At 45.1% G+C, this 13,531-nt stretch overlaps 2 protein-coding genes across 2 annotated transcripts in view; one reads left to right on the top strand and one right to left on the bottom strand.

The window, feature by feature from the left end:
- Positions 1-2,044: 2,044 nt before the first annotated feature.
- PIGM (phosphatidylinositol glycan anchor biosynthesis class M) lies at positions 2,045-7,650 on the bottom strand. The gene is made up of 2 exons (XM_070941936.1): positions 7,636-7,650; positions 2,045-4,126 (listed from the first exon to the last, which is right to left on the bottom strand). Exon 2 carries the CDS (start codon positions 4,054-4,056, stop codon positions 2,707-2,709), a length of 1,350 nt encoding a protein of 449 aa, XP_070798037.1. The 5' UTR covers positions 4,057-4,126; positions 7,636-7,650; the 3' UTR covers positions 2,045-2,706.
- Positions 7,651-7,796: 146 nt separating this feature from the next.
- Positions 7,797-13,531, top strand: part of CUNH8orf82 (chromosome unknown C8orf82 homolog) — a 15,182-nt gene continuing 9,447 nt past the window's right edge. The window contains exon 1 of the mRNA XM_070941935.1: positions 7,797-8,009. Within this exon, the coding sequence (XP_070798036.1) occupies positions 7,869-8,009 (141 nt within the window). The 5' untranslated portion in view covers positions 7,797-7,868. The remainder of the gene's footprint in view (positions 8,010-13,531) is intronic.

The following is a 13,531-nucleotide window of genomic DNA, read 5'->3' as shown; positions in this document are numbered from 1 at the left end:
TAATAAATGGGCCCTTTAAAGTCTCCTCCAATCTCCTTCGTTACTACCTCGCAGGGCTGTTGTGCTGGAAACAGGGAGGGCAAAGCGGGCTATAAAATGCAATGCCACCACCTCCTCCCTGATCATCATAAGGGTCGGACTGGAACCCTTACAGCTGCGTTTCTCTCCTTTGGCAAGTTTAAGAGAATTTTAGTTTATTTTTTTATTTTTATTTTTAATAAATAACAAATCAATGCATGAAGAGTGTGGCCCCTGAGTGTCATACATTCTAATACAAATGCAATTAATCAAGTTAATCATAATCCTCACATTCAATCCACATATATATAATTTGAAGACTTGGCTTTTCAAACAAATAGGCTGAGACTGATTCGGGGCTTTATTATTTACTACTAATTAATTATTTGGATTAAATTATGATTTTATTGTACTTGTTTCTTAACTTGTGTTCGCCGCCCTGAGTCCTTTGGGAGAATGGCAGCATATATTTATTTTATTTATTTATTTTATTTATTTATTTATTTATGTAATAAATAAATAAATAAATTTCTAATAATAATGTACACTTATATTAATTTATAGTCTCTCATTATTCAATTATTCCACATTTTCTCGTTATGACTTTCATTTTATGATGTAAAATGTATACACTAATATTCCCCCTTTTCTCGTTTGTATCATTTATTCTAGCTTTTGATCATATCACCCTTTATTAAGAAACTTTTCCTTTCTTTCTTGTCTAACTTGTTTAGTTTACTTTCGTTCCCTTTTCACTGCACCTCGTACAACGAAATTAAATGCCATCTTCAGTGTATATTATACATAAAAAATAAAACACAAACACACCTCCTTCACATTATATGCAATTGAACTGAAACCCCCTGATATTGCAGTAATATCAGTGATATATAATTTATATAAGTGATATTGCATTATACAGCAGAATTCAATATAGTTACTGCTCTGGGATAGAAGCTGTTTTTCAGCCTATTTGTCCTTGTTTTTATTGTCCTGTACCATTTGCCGGTGGTAATAGTTCAAAAAAAAAAGGATGAGATCCAGGATGAGATGGGTCTTGAAGAATGTTTTGGACTTTCTTAAGGCAGCGGAAGCTATAAAGCTCTTGCCTGGTGCTCAGCAGACTGATAGCATTGTGATTAACACCAGCTGCCTGCAATTACTGCTAGTTCGAATCTCTCCAAGGCTCAAGGTTGACTCAGCCTTCCATCCTTTCTAAGGTAGGTGAAATGAGGACCCAGTTTGTGGGGGCAATAAGCTGACTTTGTATAAAATATACAAAATTATGAAGGCTATTGCTTAACGCATTGTAAGCCGCCCTGAGTCTCCGGAGAAGGGCGGCATATAAATCAAATTTTTAAAAAAAGGAGGGGAGAGAGCAATCAATGATCCTCTGGCCAATGATGTTGACCCTCTCTGCCACTGTGCAATTGGCAAACCATGCGCAGGTTCAGGAAGTTAAAATACTCTCAATGGTGCAGCGGTAGCAGGTCACTAGCAGTTTTTCATTCAGTTGTTGTTTCCTGAGAAGTCTCAGATAGCATATTCTCTGCTGGGCCCTTTTGACCAGTGCTGCAATGTGAGTGCCCCCAAGTCAGGTCCTCTTTTAAGATAACACCCAGAAACTTAAAACTGGCCACTTGCTCCACTCGGTCTCCATTGATAAGCAAGGGCTGGATGTCTGATCTATTCCTTCTGTAGTCCACTATAGAAGCTCCTTGGTCTTACTGGTGTTAAGGACCAAGTTATTCTTTCCACACCACGAAAGCAACCGCTTGGCTTGCTGGGGAATTCTGAGAGTTGAAATCCACTTCTCTTAAACTTGCCAAAGGGGAGAAAGACTGCATTTATATGCAGAGATGCCAACTCAATTTTGCATCATACACTCATGATGCCACACACAAAATCACACAAACACACACCAATTCCAAAGAAATCACTCCCGCAACGCATAAAAATATGTGCGTCCATCCGAATACCTTTAAAACATAACTCTGAATCTTAAAAGACCATTACCATGCAAGAATTTATATTTAAAACATTTATTTGCAAGCGTAGGCTTCAGCCAAATCCAAATAAAATCTCAGCAATCCATTTCAGTTCAATACATCCCTTCTCATCTTAACAGCCTTGTTAATATAATACTTTCTGTTTTCCTTATATCCGTACAGATTATATATTCAGAGTGGACGGAGGTTGTGAAAAAAGTATTTATAAAACCCCAAAGCCTTAGAAACCTTCTATTCCATGAATCAAATGTTGAATCGAATTTGTTCGTTGGAGAGAACTGATCCTTTTGCCACTGTGGAATAACATCTCTGCCCTGCCTCCAATTCTATTCATCCCTTACCTCTTTTCATAGCAACTTTATTTCTTGCGTTCATTCGTTTGACATGATGAGTGGTGGCCTAGAAGTGGAACTCTTGCCTCACAGTCAGGAGGCTGCAAGTTCAGTCCTAGGTAGAGGCAGATATTTCTCTCTCTCTGGGCACAATGAAAATATATCTGCTGGGGAAAAAACTCCGCTCTGGCGACAGGAACAGCAGCTGGCCAGTAAACGCTCTAGCTCCATTTAGTTGTCCAGACTCCACCCCGCAAGGGATTATGGGGTAGCTAAATGATGATGATTCGTTCGACCTGATGCTGCTCAGATCCACGTGACTTCATAGCCTAAAGAAGCAAGCTGACTTACAGCTGCTTCATTTTTCCGGAGCCCTGTTCTGGACGGTAGTGAGAAATCATCTGAACGAGGATCGTGCAGTTGATGGAGAGGAACCCCAAACCCGCCAGGCAGAGGAGCAGAAATGTATTCTGCCCTTGAAACTCCAGGAAATAAGCGGGGAGCAGCCAGAGACCCTGCCCCAGGAGCCACAGCGATAGCAACACTGCCCCCCGCCCCAAGGACATCTGCAGGAAAGGCAGGACCAGGGGGAGAAGGGACAAGTACCACAAGAAATATTGGGAGGTGCAGACTTTGTTAAAGCTCACAAAAACTGCCGTGTGCAAGAAGCAGCAGAAAGCCAGGTCTCGGTGGTAGACGAAGGAGATGGCAAGAAGCAGCAGCAGCTGGGGCAGGAAGGCGGCCAGTCCCAGCACCAAACTCCAGCAGCTCTCGGCTGTCAAATACAACAGGTAGAAGTAGGGCGAGAAGTTGTGGCGAGTGTCTCTCCGCAGCAAATGGTAGAGGTAGGTATGCTGCAGGAATTCCCAGCCGTAGTAGACATAGAAAGCAAGACCCAGGGTGGCAAAGGTGCCCCCAGAGACGGTGGCAAAAATCAGGACGTCCCACGTGAACCAGCTCCAGGGCAGCCCGAGGCTGCAGCCGGTGCAAGCTACCTTCCTTTTCTGTTTGTCCAGTTCCGCTCCTGTGTTGCTTTGCAAATAGAGAACAAAAGGCAGCGCATAAGTCACGGGGTAGATCTTCATATGTACGGCAAGACCATAAAGCACAGCCGCCTTCACTAGCCGCCTCTTGGCCAGGTAATAGAGGGTGCCAAGAACCAGGCTGGCAATGAGAGATTCAGCGTTGCCTCGGCTGGACACCGTCATGGGAAGCGGGTTAAACAGCCAGAAGGCAGCGCACCCACAAGCCGTCTGGCTTTTCAGTCCTCGGAGGAGCAAGATCTGGTCGATCAGGAAGGCAGCCACCAGATCCCCGGCCACAAAAAGGATCTTGCCAAACAAGTCGCTGACATAAATGTTGGGGGTTAACAGCCAGGCCAGGAGGGGAGTGTAGCGGTACGTGGCCCGCTGGTAAGGGGACTTTCCTTCCGTGACGTATCTGGCAGCATCGGTGAAAACCTGATAATCGATGTCTGTGTATTTCACCAGCATTGTTCTGTCCTGGTAGATCCCGTAAAACGTCAGGCCCAGCCTGATTAACAAAGCACTGCTGAATAAAACATCCCTCCGGAGGAATCCGTGGAGAATCCGCTGCCCTGCGCTCAGAGGGGGATCTGGACGTGGGTCTCCCCGACAGGGATCACGAGGAGAAGCAGATCCAGGAACCGGTTCGGATTTAAGAGCTCGTTTCAACATGGTTGCCCAAAGAACAAAAGGTCAAGTTGGAAGACTCTCTTCCATGCTCTTCTGAATTTAGCAGGCACTCCTGTTTAAAAAAAAACATAGCCACAGTAAAAAAGAAAAAAAAGCAGAGACTGAATTTCAAAATTGGACAGGCAGGCCACCAGCTTCCTTATTCATATGCTAACCCATATTTATTTATATTTGGATATAAGATATAAACATAAAGAAGAGCAGCAAAGAAGATTAGGGGACTGGAGGCTAAAACATATGAAGAACGTTTGCAGGAATTCGGAGTTTGGAGAAAAGAAGGACTAGTGGGGACATGAGAGCAGTCTTCCAGTATTTGAGGGGATGCTCCAAAGAGGAGGGGGTCAGCGTATTCTCTGAAGCACCTAAAGGCAGGAGAAACAGCAATGGATGAAAACTAATTAAGGAGTGATCCAATCTAGAATTAAGGAGAAATTTCCTGACAGTGAGAACAATTAACCAGTGGAATGGCTTCCCTTCAGAAGTTATGAGTGCTCCATCACTAGAAGTGTTTAAGATTTTGGACAACCACGTATCTGAAATGGTGTAGGGTTTCCTACTTGAGCAGAGGATTGGACCAGAAGACCTCTAATGTTCCTTCCAGCTCTATTATTATTATTATTATTATTATTATTATTATTATTATTATTATTATTAAATTTGATTTATATGCCGCCCTTCTCCGGAGACTCAGGGCGGCTTACAATGCGTTAAGCAATAGCCTTCATCCTTTTGTATATTTATACAAAGTCAGCTTATTGCCCCCACAATCTGGGTCCTCATTTTACCTACCTTAGAAAGGATGGAAGGCTGAGTTGACCTTGAGCCTGGGGAGAATTGAACTCACAGTAATTGCAGGCAGCTGGATGTTAAATGCTGCCTTAGGAGGCATTAGCCTCCTACGCCACTCAGGCTCCTATTCTGAATTGAATTGAAAAAAAAATGTGGGTGCTCCATCACTGGAAGTTTTTAAGAAGACACTGGACAACCATCTGTCCAAAACGGTGTAGTAGGGTATCTACTTGAGCAGGGGGTTGGACCAGAAGAACTCCAAGGTCCCTTCCAACTCTGTTATTCTGTTATATTTATTTATTAAATTTGTTTGCCGCTCATCCCGCTGTAGGGCTAACTCTGAACAGCTTATAATAGTAAAACAGAAAAAAAAAAGTAAAACAGAAATTACGGAAGTTGAAGTCCACTGAACTTAAAGTTGCCAAGGTCGGACACGCTTGCAAACAAAGACAGGATTCGACACCTTAATTTTTCCTCAGTTTCTTTGGCAGAGAAGCCAAAACTGCAACAGACATTAGCAGCAGCCCAAAAAAATCTTGTTTTTCCTAGAAAAGATCCAGAGACCCATTTTTCCCCCAATGGTCAAATTCCTCCACCCGTGAAGGAACAAATAAAGTTTTATCACAACTTGGGTGGATTGCTATATAAGACCTGGGTTAAAAAGTTGTTAAATGTATAAATTTTGCAGGCATGAACTGTGTACTTCTCTCCCTTTTTTTCATGACTTTTGTTAGCAGAATGGCATTGCTAGCAGGCATTAAAAATTTTATGTACTTTCTATCTTCAACTACACGCTTCACACATGGAAAGGACAAGCCCAGCAAAATCCCATTAAACTGCTCTTTCTCGTGCGACATTCATTGGGATAATTGTCGACTGTAATTAAAAAGATAATAATTAACTCTGGGAAGGAATTCAAAGGGACCGAGACCCCAATATCCCTTCTGCTACAGGCCAAGGGTTCCTATTTCAAGTGTAACTCTGAAATAAAATGTAAAGCCATTTAAGAGCCCTTTTACTACATTAAACCTCCAAAGCCAAAATAAACGAGGAAGCCAGGGAGAAATGATAACGTTGTCAGTCTTGCGTGAAACAATTTCTACTTTTGCTGACACCAACAGAATTTGCAAAAGAAGTAAACACAGATAATAGCACCAGGAGAAGAAAAAAAAAGCAGTATGAACTCAGCCTAAGACAAACGAGAGAACTCTTCTCACTTTTCACGATGGAGAAATGCGGCCCCAAAACTTATTTTCAAATTTTAGCCCAGTTCTTTTGAAAAGTACATTTTGAAGAGGGGGAAACCGAAGTGGAGTTTCACACAGGTATCTCCAAAGTGGTTTTTCAAAAGGCAACGGGAATGTTTTCTTCTTTGTGGAAGAAGACATTTCGCTTCTCCTCCAAGGAGCTTCATTGGTTCATGGTGAAGTTGATGAAGCTTCTTGGACGAGAAGCGACGAGAAGTCCCTTTTGGGAGAAGGGCGGTATACAAATTAAATTAAAATTAAATTAAATTAAAATTAAATATCCTTTTCTTCTTCCTCAAGGAAAAGAAACTGCCCAGCTGCCTTTTAGAAAAGCACCTTTGAGACAAAGGATGACTCAGAATCTCCATAGACAGTTTCACACACAGAGCTTTTTCTCTGCCACCTCTTGGTGTAGATCAGAGGTGCCCATCCTTGGCAACTATAAGACTTGCAAACTGTAGGAATCTACTATAAATGCAAAGACTGGTCGTAAATCACTTTTTAGTGCCAATGTAACCTTGAACAATGGCTAAATATATGGTTGTAAGTTGGGGATTCTTTGGAGAGTATTCCTGGGGGAGTGGGCTACACAGAGATATATAAGAAGGAAGAGAAATTTCTGGACTCAGAGAGGGGAAGAAAGAAAAACAGAGGAGGAGGAGGAGGAAGTAGTGGTATAGTGGAAGAAGAACAGATGAAGCTGAGGAGGAGGAGGAGGAGGAGGACAAGAAGAGAGAGGAGGAGGAATTGGAGAAGCTGCAGAAGAAAAAGGGGGAAGGAGGAGGAAGTGGTTTAAGTGGTGGTAGAAGAACAGATGAAGCTGAAGAAGGAGGGAGGAGGAGGAGGAATGGAGGGGAGGAGGAGGAGAAAAAGGGTAAGGGGAAGAAAAGGAGGAGGAAGAGATGCAGAAGGAAAAGGGGGTAGGAGAAGGAATTGGTGGTGGCAGTAGAAGAAGAAAAACCTGCTTGCTCAAGAAGAAGAATGGACGAGGAGGAGAGGAAGACAGAGAAGGAGGAGGAGAAGGAAAGAAGAAGAAAAAAGGGGAAAGGAGGAGAAGGAAGAGGTGGCGGCGGTAGAAGAGAAAAAAAAGATGCATGCTCTAAAACAGTGTTTCTCAACCTTGGTAGCTTGAAGATGGGTGGACTTTAACTCCCAGAATCCCCCAGCCAGCAGCGCTGGCTGGGGGATTCTGGGAGTTGAAGTCCACCCATCTTCAAGCTACCAAGGTTGAGAAACACTGCTCTAGATTGAGAAGGAAGACGAGAAGGAGGAGAGAAAGACGGAAGAAGAGGAGGAGAGGAGGGGAAGAGGAGGAAAACGTGCATGGATAAGGAGGAAGAGGAGGAGGAGGAGGAGGAGAGGAAGAGCAGCAGCCCCAGCAGCCTCTTCCTGCTCTCAGGGTGCCCCTCTTCAGGCTCTGCCTTTTCCTCCCTCTTAGCCCAGAGGCCCCTCCAGGTGCAAAGGCCTCCAGGCGTCCACTGGGGGCGCCCAAGAGCAGCGGGGTGGGGTGGGGGGGGCAACTCACGCGGTCTTCGCCGGTAGAAGCAAAGCGGACGGAACTCCCTTCTCGGGCTGTCCAAGCGAGGGACGTTCCAGTCTCGGCCAGCAGGGGTCGCACAGCAGACGGAACCTTCCTGCCGGCTCAGCGCGCCGGGGGAGCGCGTCCGTCGGCAGAAAGGTCCCCCATAGGGCGCTTCCGGTGGAACGGGGCCGGCCTACCCACCGGGTTCTCCTCTCTGCCGCCGGCCCGGAGCCGGGATGCGGCTGTTGCGGGGCGGGCTAGGCTTCCTGCTGCGCCCGGGGATCCGTCGTGGGCCCGGGCAGCCTCTCTACCAGCAAGGCCAGAGCCCCTCGCCGCGCACCCGCGAGTACTTCTACTACGTCGACCACCAGGGACAGGTATGGGGGGGAGGGGGAGGGAAGACCCTCCGAGGGGCGAGGGTGGCGGGGTCATAAGGTCAACCGGATGCGCCCTGTAACCGGGTTGTTCGACTGGAAAGGGCATTTCCGGTTGAGGGGGGGAGGGGCAAAGGGGAAGGGCTGGGAAAGGGACCCCAAGCAAGTGGGGGAGGGGAAAGCCTGCATTGGAAGTGGTCCTCGACTTATGACCACCGTTGAGGCCAACCTTTCTGTTCCTAGGTGACACAAGTGGGTTTTGCCCCGTTTTACGACCTTTCTTGACATGGTTGTTAAGTGAATCACTACAGTTGTTAAAAGTGAATCGTGCGGTTGTTAAGCGAATCCGGTTTCCCCATTGACTTTGCTTCTCAGGAGGTTGCAAAAGGGGAATCACATGTGGGAAGCGGAACCTTCCCCCCTGGAAGAATGAAATATTTTGAGGACTATTAAAAAGGCAGAATATTATGTTTCCCCAAAGGGAGAAATGGAGAAACATGTTTTTTAGAGGTAGAAAGCGGCCCCCACTTTTCCTTAATAGCCCACAGCAGATGTCAGCACTTAAGGAGAAAAAAAGAGCTTATTGAAAGAAGCAGCCAACTAGATGGCTCTATTCATAAGCAAAGCAAATACTGCAGGCAGAAATCCATTCAAGACAGGATATTTTGAAACAAAGGCAGAATGGTGGGATTCGAAGCAGCCCCTCACCCAAGATCCAACACAGGACGAAAAACCATTAAGCCACAATAGGAATTGCCCAACACCCTTTCAGAAGACAAGTCCCTTCATTGCATCATCCCAGAGCAGTCCAACCTTCACCCGGAAACTCAGATAAACAATAAGCCAGAGGCTGACCAGATTAGCTCAGACAAGCACCTAGGATTGGCATTTCCTCTTTTGCCTATAGAGCCAGCTATGATCCCTACATGACCCCATAGGAATCCGACAACAGCCAATAGAATACATGTTCTTGCACACGAACAATCAGCCTCCGTGTTTCCAGTGCCTTTCTCCCAGCTTGGAACTGAACCAGATGGATATTTCTTCCAACACACGTGACCCAGAGGTGGACGTCACATACTGTAACAACCGGTTCACCCAACACCAAAAATGTGAGCGTGCGCTATCCGGGCATGTGTGCGGCATCACAAAACACGGCAATTCGCTCACACACCATCCACACAAGCATACACCATCAAAACACATGGCAATTTGCTCACATGTGCCTTTCACACATGCGTATGGGGTCAAAAACAGTGATATAGGATGGGATTGCAGGCGGGCAGTCAGGCACGGCGGGCCCACCTGCAGGTCACAACTACCAATTCGCCCAAACCGGTCCGAACTGGCAGCAGCCCACCACTGACGTGACCCGGGATACTGCAACATCTTCGGTATGGTCTGTTTAGAGAAAAGAAGGACTTGGGAGGGGGGACATAACAGTATTCCAATATTTGAGGGGCTGCCACAAAGAAGAGGGGGTCAATTTATTTTCCAAAGCACCAGAAGGCAGGACAAGAAGCAATGGATGGAAACTCATCAAGGAGAAAAGCAACCTGGAATTAAGGAGAAACTTCCTGGCAGTGAGGACAATTAACCAGCAAATTAGAACTATGGTAAGGAGAATCTACCAGAGGAACAGCTTGCCACCAGAAATTGTAGGTGGAAGGGTTTTTTTAGAAGAAATTGGACAGCCACTTGTCTGAAATGGTCTAGGGTCTCCTGCTTGGGCAGGCGATTGGACTAGAAGATCTCTGAAGTCCCTTTCAGCTCTATTCTGAATTGAATTGAAAAAAGAGTTCAAATTAGCTAGTCAAAATAACAAGCGTTGGAAGGAGCCTTGGAGGTCATCTAGTCCAACCCCCTGCCCATGCAGGAGACCCTAGACCATTTCTGACAGATGGCAGTCCCATATCTTTTTGAAAGCTTCCAGCGATAAAACACCCACAACTTGTGGTGGCAAGCTGTTCCACTGGTTGATTCTCCTCACAGTCAGGAAAATTCTCCTTACCATAGTTCTAGTTTGCTTCTGTTCTTGATTACTTTCCATCCATTGCTTCTTCTCCTGACTTCAGGTGCTTTGGAAAATAGGTTGACTCCCTCTTCTTTGGGGTAGCCCCTCAAATATTGGAAGATGCTATCCTGTCTCCCCTGGCCCTTCTCTTCACTAAACTAGCCGTGCCTAGTTCCAGCAACCGTTCTTCATATGTTTTAGCCTCCAGCCCTCTAATCATCTCTGTTGCTCTTCTCTGCACTCTTTCCAGAGTCTCAACGTATTTTTTATACTGTGGTGAGCAAAACGGTGCCGTATTCTAGGTGTGGTCTTACCAAAACCTCCTAGAGTGGTATTAGTTCCTGACGTGATCTTGATTGAATCCCTCTGTTAATGCAATTTAGGATTGCATTGGCTTCTTTTGTCTGCTGCTTCTTTATTGTTCACTGTCAATAATATAGGAAGCTGGCAAATCTGGCCTGGAAAAGACTAGATAAGGCAATGGGGTGGGATGGGGCAGTCAGACCTTGCCTCCTATGTTTACATAGTGAATCCAAGCTGATCCCTCCTCCCAACTGGGACAATGGTTCTCCGACAAGGAGTGGATCCTCCCTCAGCCACTTGTCCATCAAGTATGGAAACCGGGTGTCAGTCTGACCATCTTCACTTTCCTTCATCTTGCTGCCATGGAAACGGGGAGGGAGGGAACAATGGACATTGGAATGGGGAAGTGTGCAAGTGGTGTGAATGTGGAATTGCTGAGAAGCAACGGGGAGGCTTGGACTCAACAGAGGCCAGTTTGGGTTGTTTATTTATTTATTTATTTATTTGTTTTAATTTCTATACCGCCCTTCTCCAGCAGGACTCAGGGCGGTGAACAGCCAGAATAAAGCAGAACATACAAAATTTAAAAACAGTTTAAAAATAATTAAATATTTTTGGCCGCAATTTAAAACAACCCAATTAAAATCAATTAAATTTAACCAAAACTGTGGGATCAAGCCATCTTCAGCCGTTTAACATCTTCAAGGCCATGGCATTCACGATGGCAGTCTAGAGCACCTGGACCAGAGATGTTCTCAAAACGTCTTCCTGGCCGATGATTGGGCTATGTTAGCCTGACTATTTGGGGGGTGGGGTGGGCTTGGGGGCTATTTTCAATTTGTCTTTTCGCATGCGTTTGCTTCAGGCCTTGCCTGACTTTTGCTGCATTCAGTTCTTTCTTAGTAAAAGAACCTTTTCTCTAAATCTACGGAGTCAAGGGTTTTCTTTCCTAGGGATTGATCAGAGGCAGCACTGACACCTGGTCAGTTATAGTACCATGGTTGATTGATTGATTGATTGATTGATTGATTGATTGTCGTTTGTTAGTATTATCAGTTACAGAGGTAGATTTTCCCCAATGCAGTCCTAATGTGGTCTTTCAGGCGTTGCCACCATAACTGAGTCCCCCCTCTTTGCTGCTGGCTGTCTCCTGCGTTTTCCTCGTGCCTTGACCAATGTTAGAACCTTCTCAAAAGAGCCGGGTCTTTCCATTCAATGATTGACTGAGTGATTGATTGTGTCTTCAAACCCACGTTGACTCCTAGCAAACATATAGATAGATTTTCTCCATGACGATTGGTCCTCAACCTGGCCATTCAAGACTTCCAATGGTGCCCCATTCCCACTGTAACTGAGTCCATCCCTCTTGATGCTGATTACTTCTTCTCCTTCTCCTTCTTCTTCTCCTTCTTCTTCTCTTTCTCCTTCTCCTCCATGTCCTCTTCCTCTTCCTGTTTTTCCTCCTCCTTCTCCTCCTCTCATCTTCCTTTCCCCTCTTCCTCCTCCTCCTTCTCCTTGTTCTTCTCCTTCTCCTTCTCCTCCTCTTCCTTCCTCCTCCCTCTTCTCCTTCTTCTTCTTCCTCCTCCTCCTTCCTCCCTCCCTCCCTTCTCTTTCTTTCCACCTTTCCCAGCATTCATATCACATGTCCAAAGTAGGATCATGTGAACGAGGTCATTTGTAACTTGAGTGAAAACTCTGGTTTGATTTCTTTTTTTTTTTATTGAAAAGTTTTAAAATATTTTACAAACAAATTCCCCCCCTTCCCCCACCCCTTCCCCTCTCCCCCCCCCCCCCCCGGCTTCCCAGAGCAAAATACAGGGTATTGCATTTAACAAACATAATCTAACATAAGCAAACTAACTATAAACTCTTAACTTCCCCTTACTCTTTAACTCCGCCATAGATACTAAGATATCAAAATAGAAGAAAAAGAAATCATCTGAATATTTCATTCGTAAGCTATTTGCAACTTTTTAGTCCCATATTTGTTTTGTATATAGTCAGTCCATCTTTTCCATTCCAGTACATATCTTTCATTCGAACGGTCCTTCAAATATGCAGAAATTTTAGCCATCTCCGCCAGATTGGCTACTTTTAATGTCCATTCTTCAATAGTAGGTAATTCTTCCTTCTTCCAATATTGCGCCACAGGTTTGATTTCTTCAATGGTCCATTAGTTTGTTTTCCTGGTTGTCCATGGTCCCCTCGGGAATCTTCTCTAACACCCCCAAGTTCAAATGCGTTGACACTCTTCTTATCCTGCTTCTAGTACTACAACTGGTAGTTTCCTCTGCAAGAAAGACCTGTGTAGGCGCTACTTATTCAAAGCCCTTCTATACAGGTAGTCCTCAATTTAGGAGCATAACCGAGCCCAAAATTCCCATTGCTAAGTGAGACCGTTGTTAAGTGAGTTTTGCCTCATTTTACGACCTTACTTGCCAGAGTTATTAAGTGAACAGCTTCAGTTGTTAAGTTAGTAACACTAAGTGAATCTTTGCTTCCCCGTTGATTGTGCTTGTCACGTGCCCCCCCCGGACGCTGCAACCGTCGTAAATGTGAATCAGTTGCCAAGAGCCTGAATTTTGATCACGTGACCATGGGGAGGCTGCAACGGTCGTAAGTGTGAAAAACGGTCCTAAGTCACGTGTTTCAATGCCCTTGCACTGTAACTTTGAATGGTCATTAAATGAACTGTTGTAAATCAGGGACTACCTGGCCCTCTGAGTTCCAGAGACTGTTTCCCTCCAAAATATGTTTCTCCTCCAGTTCAGAAGGAATTCAAATCACGTAATGAGGCCTCTTGACATTGTCAGCTTCAGAGCTAAATGTTAATGGAGACCTCCAGGGTAAAACGAGAACCAGCCAAGTGGCAGATTCGGGGTCGGGAAAAGATGCCGGCTCCGTTCCAGCCCTCGAGGGTGCTTGGACCTCTTCTGAATCCATTAGCCTCATCTGCTGACTCCTGTTATTGCCTCCGCTATGCTAATGGCGTATCTAATTAGCACCGAATTAAACCGAAATGAGTTGGGGTCGGTATTAAAAGAAAAGCGTACGTTGTCTTGGTAACTCCAACCAATGTGGAAGTTAAAAAAAAGAAGAATTAGAGGTGGCATGATAGCAATCTTCCAGTATTTGAGGGGCTGCCCCAAAGACGAGAGGGTCAAATTATTCTCCAAAGCACCAGAAGACGAGAAACAATGGATGGAAA

Source organism: Pituophis catenifer, unplaced genomic scaffold (assembly GCF_029215685.1).
Source record: "Pituophis catenifer annectens isolate HBS135680 unplaced genomic scaffold, rPitCat1.0.hap2 SCAF_3, whole genome shotgun sequence".
NCBI lineage: Eukaryota > Metazoa > Chordata > Lepidosauria > Squamata > Colubridae > Pituophis > Pituophis catenifer.
This window is presented reverse-complemented; position numbering and strand designations above follow the sequence as displayed.

Bases quoted from the DNA above. Each gene is read 5' to 3' on its own strand.
- PIGM (XM_070941936.1), bottom strand. From the start codon at position 4,056: ATGTTGAAACGAGCTCTTAAATCCGAACCGGTTCCTGGATCTGCTTCT.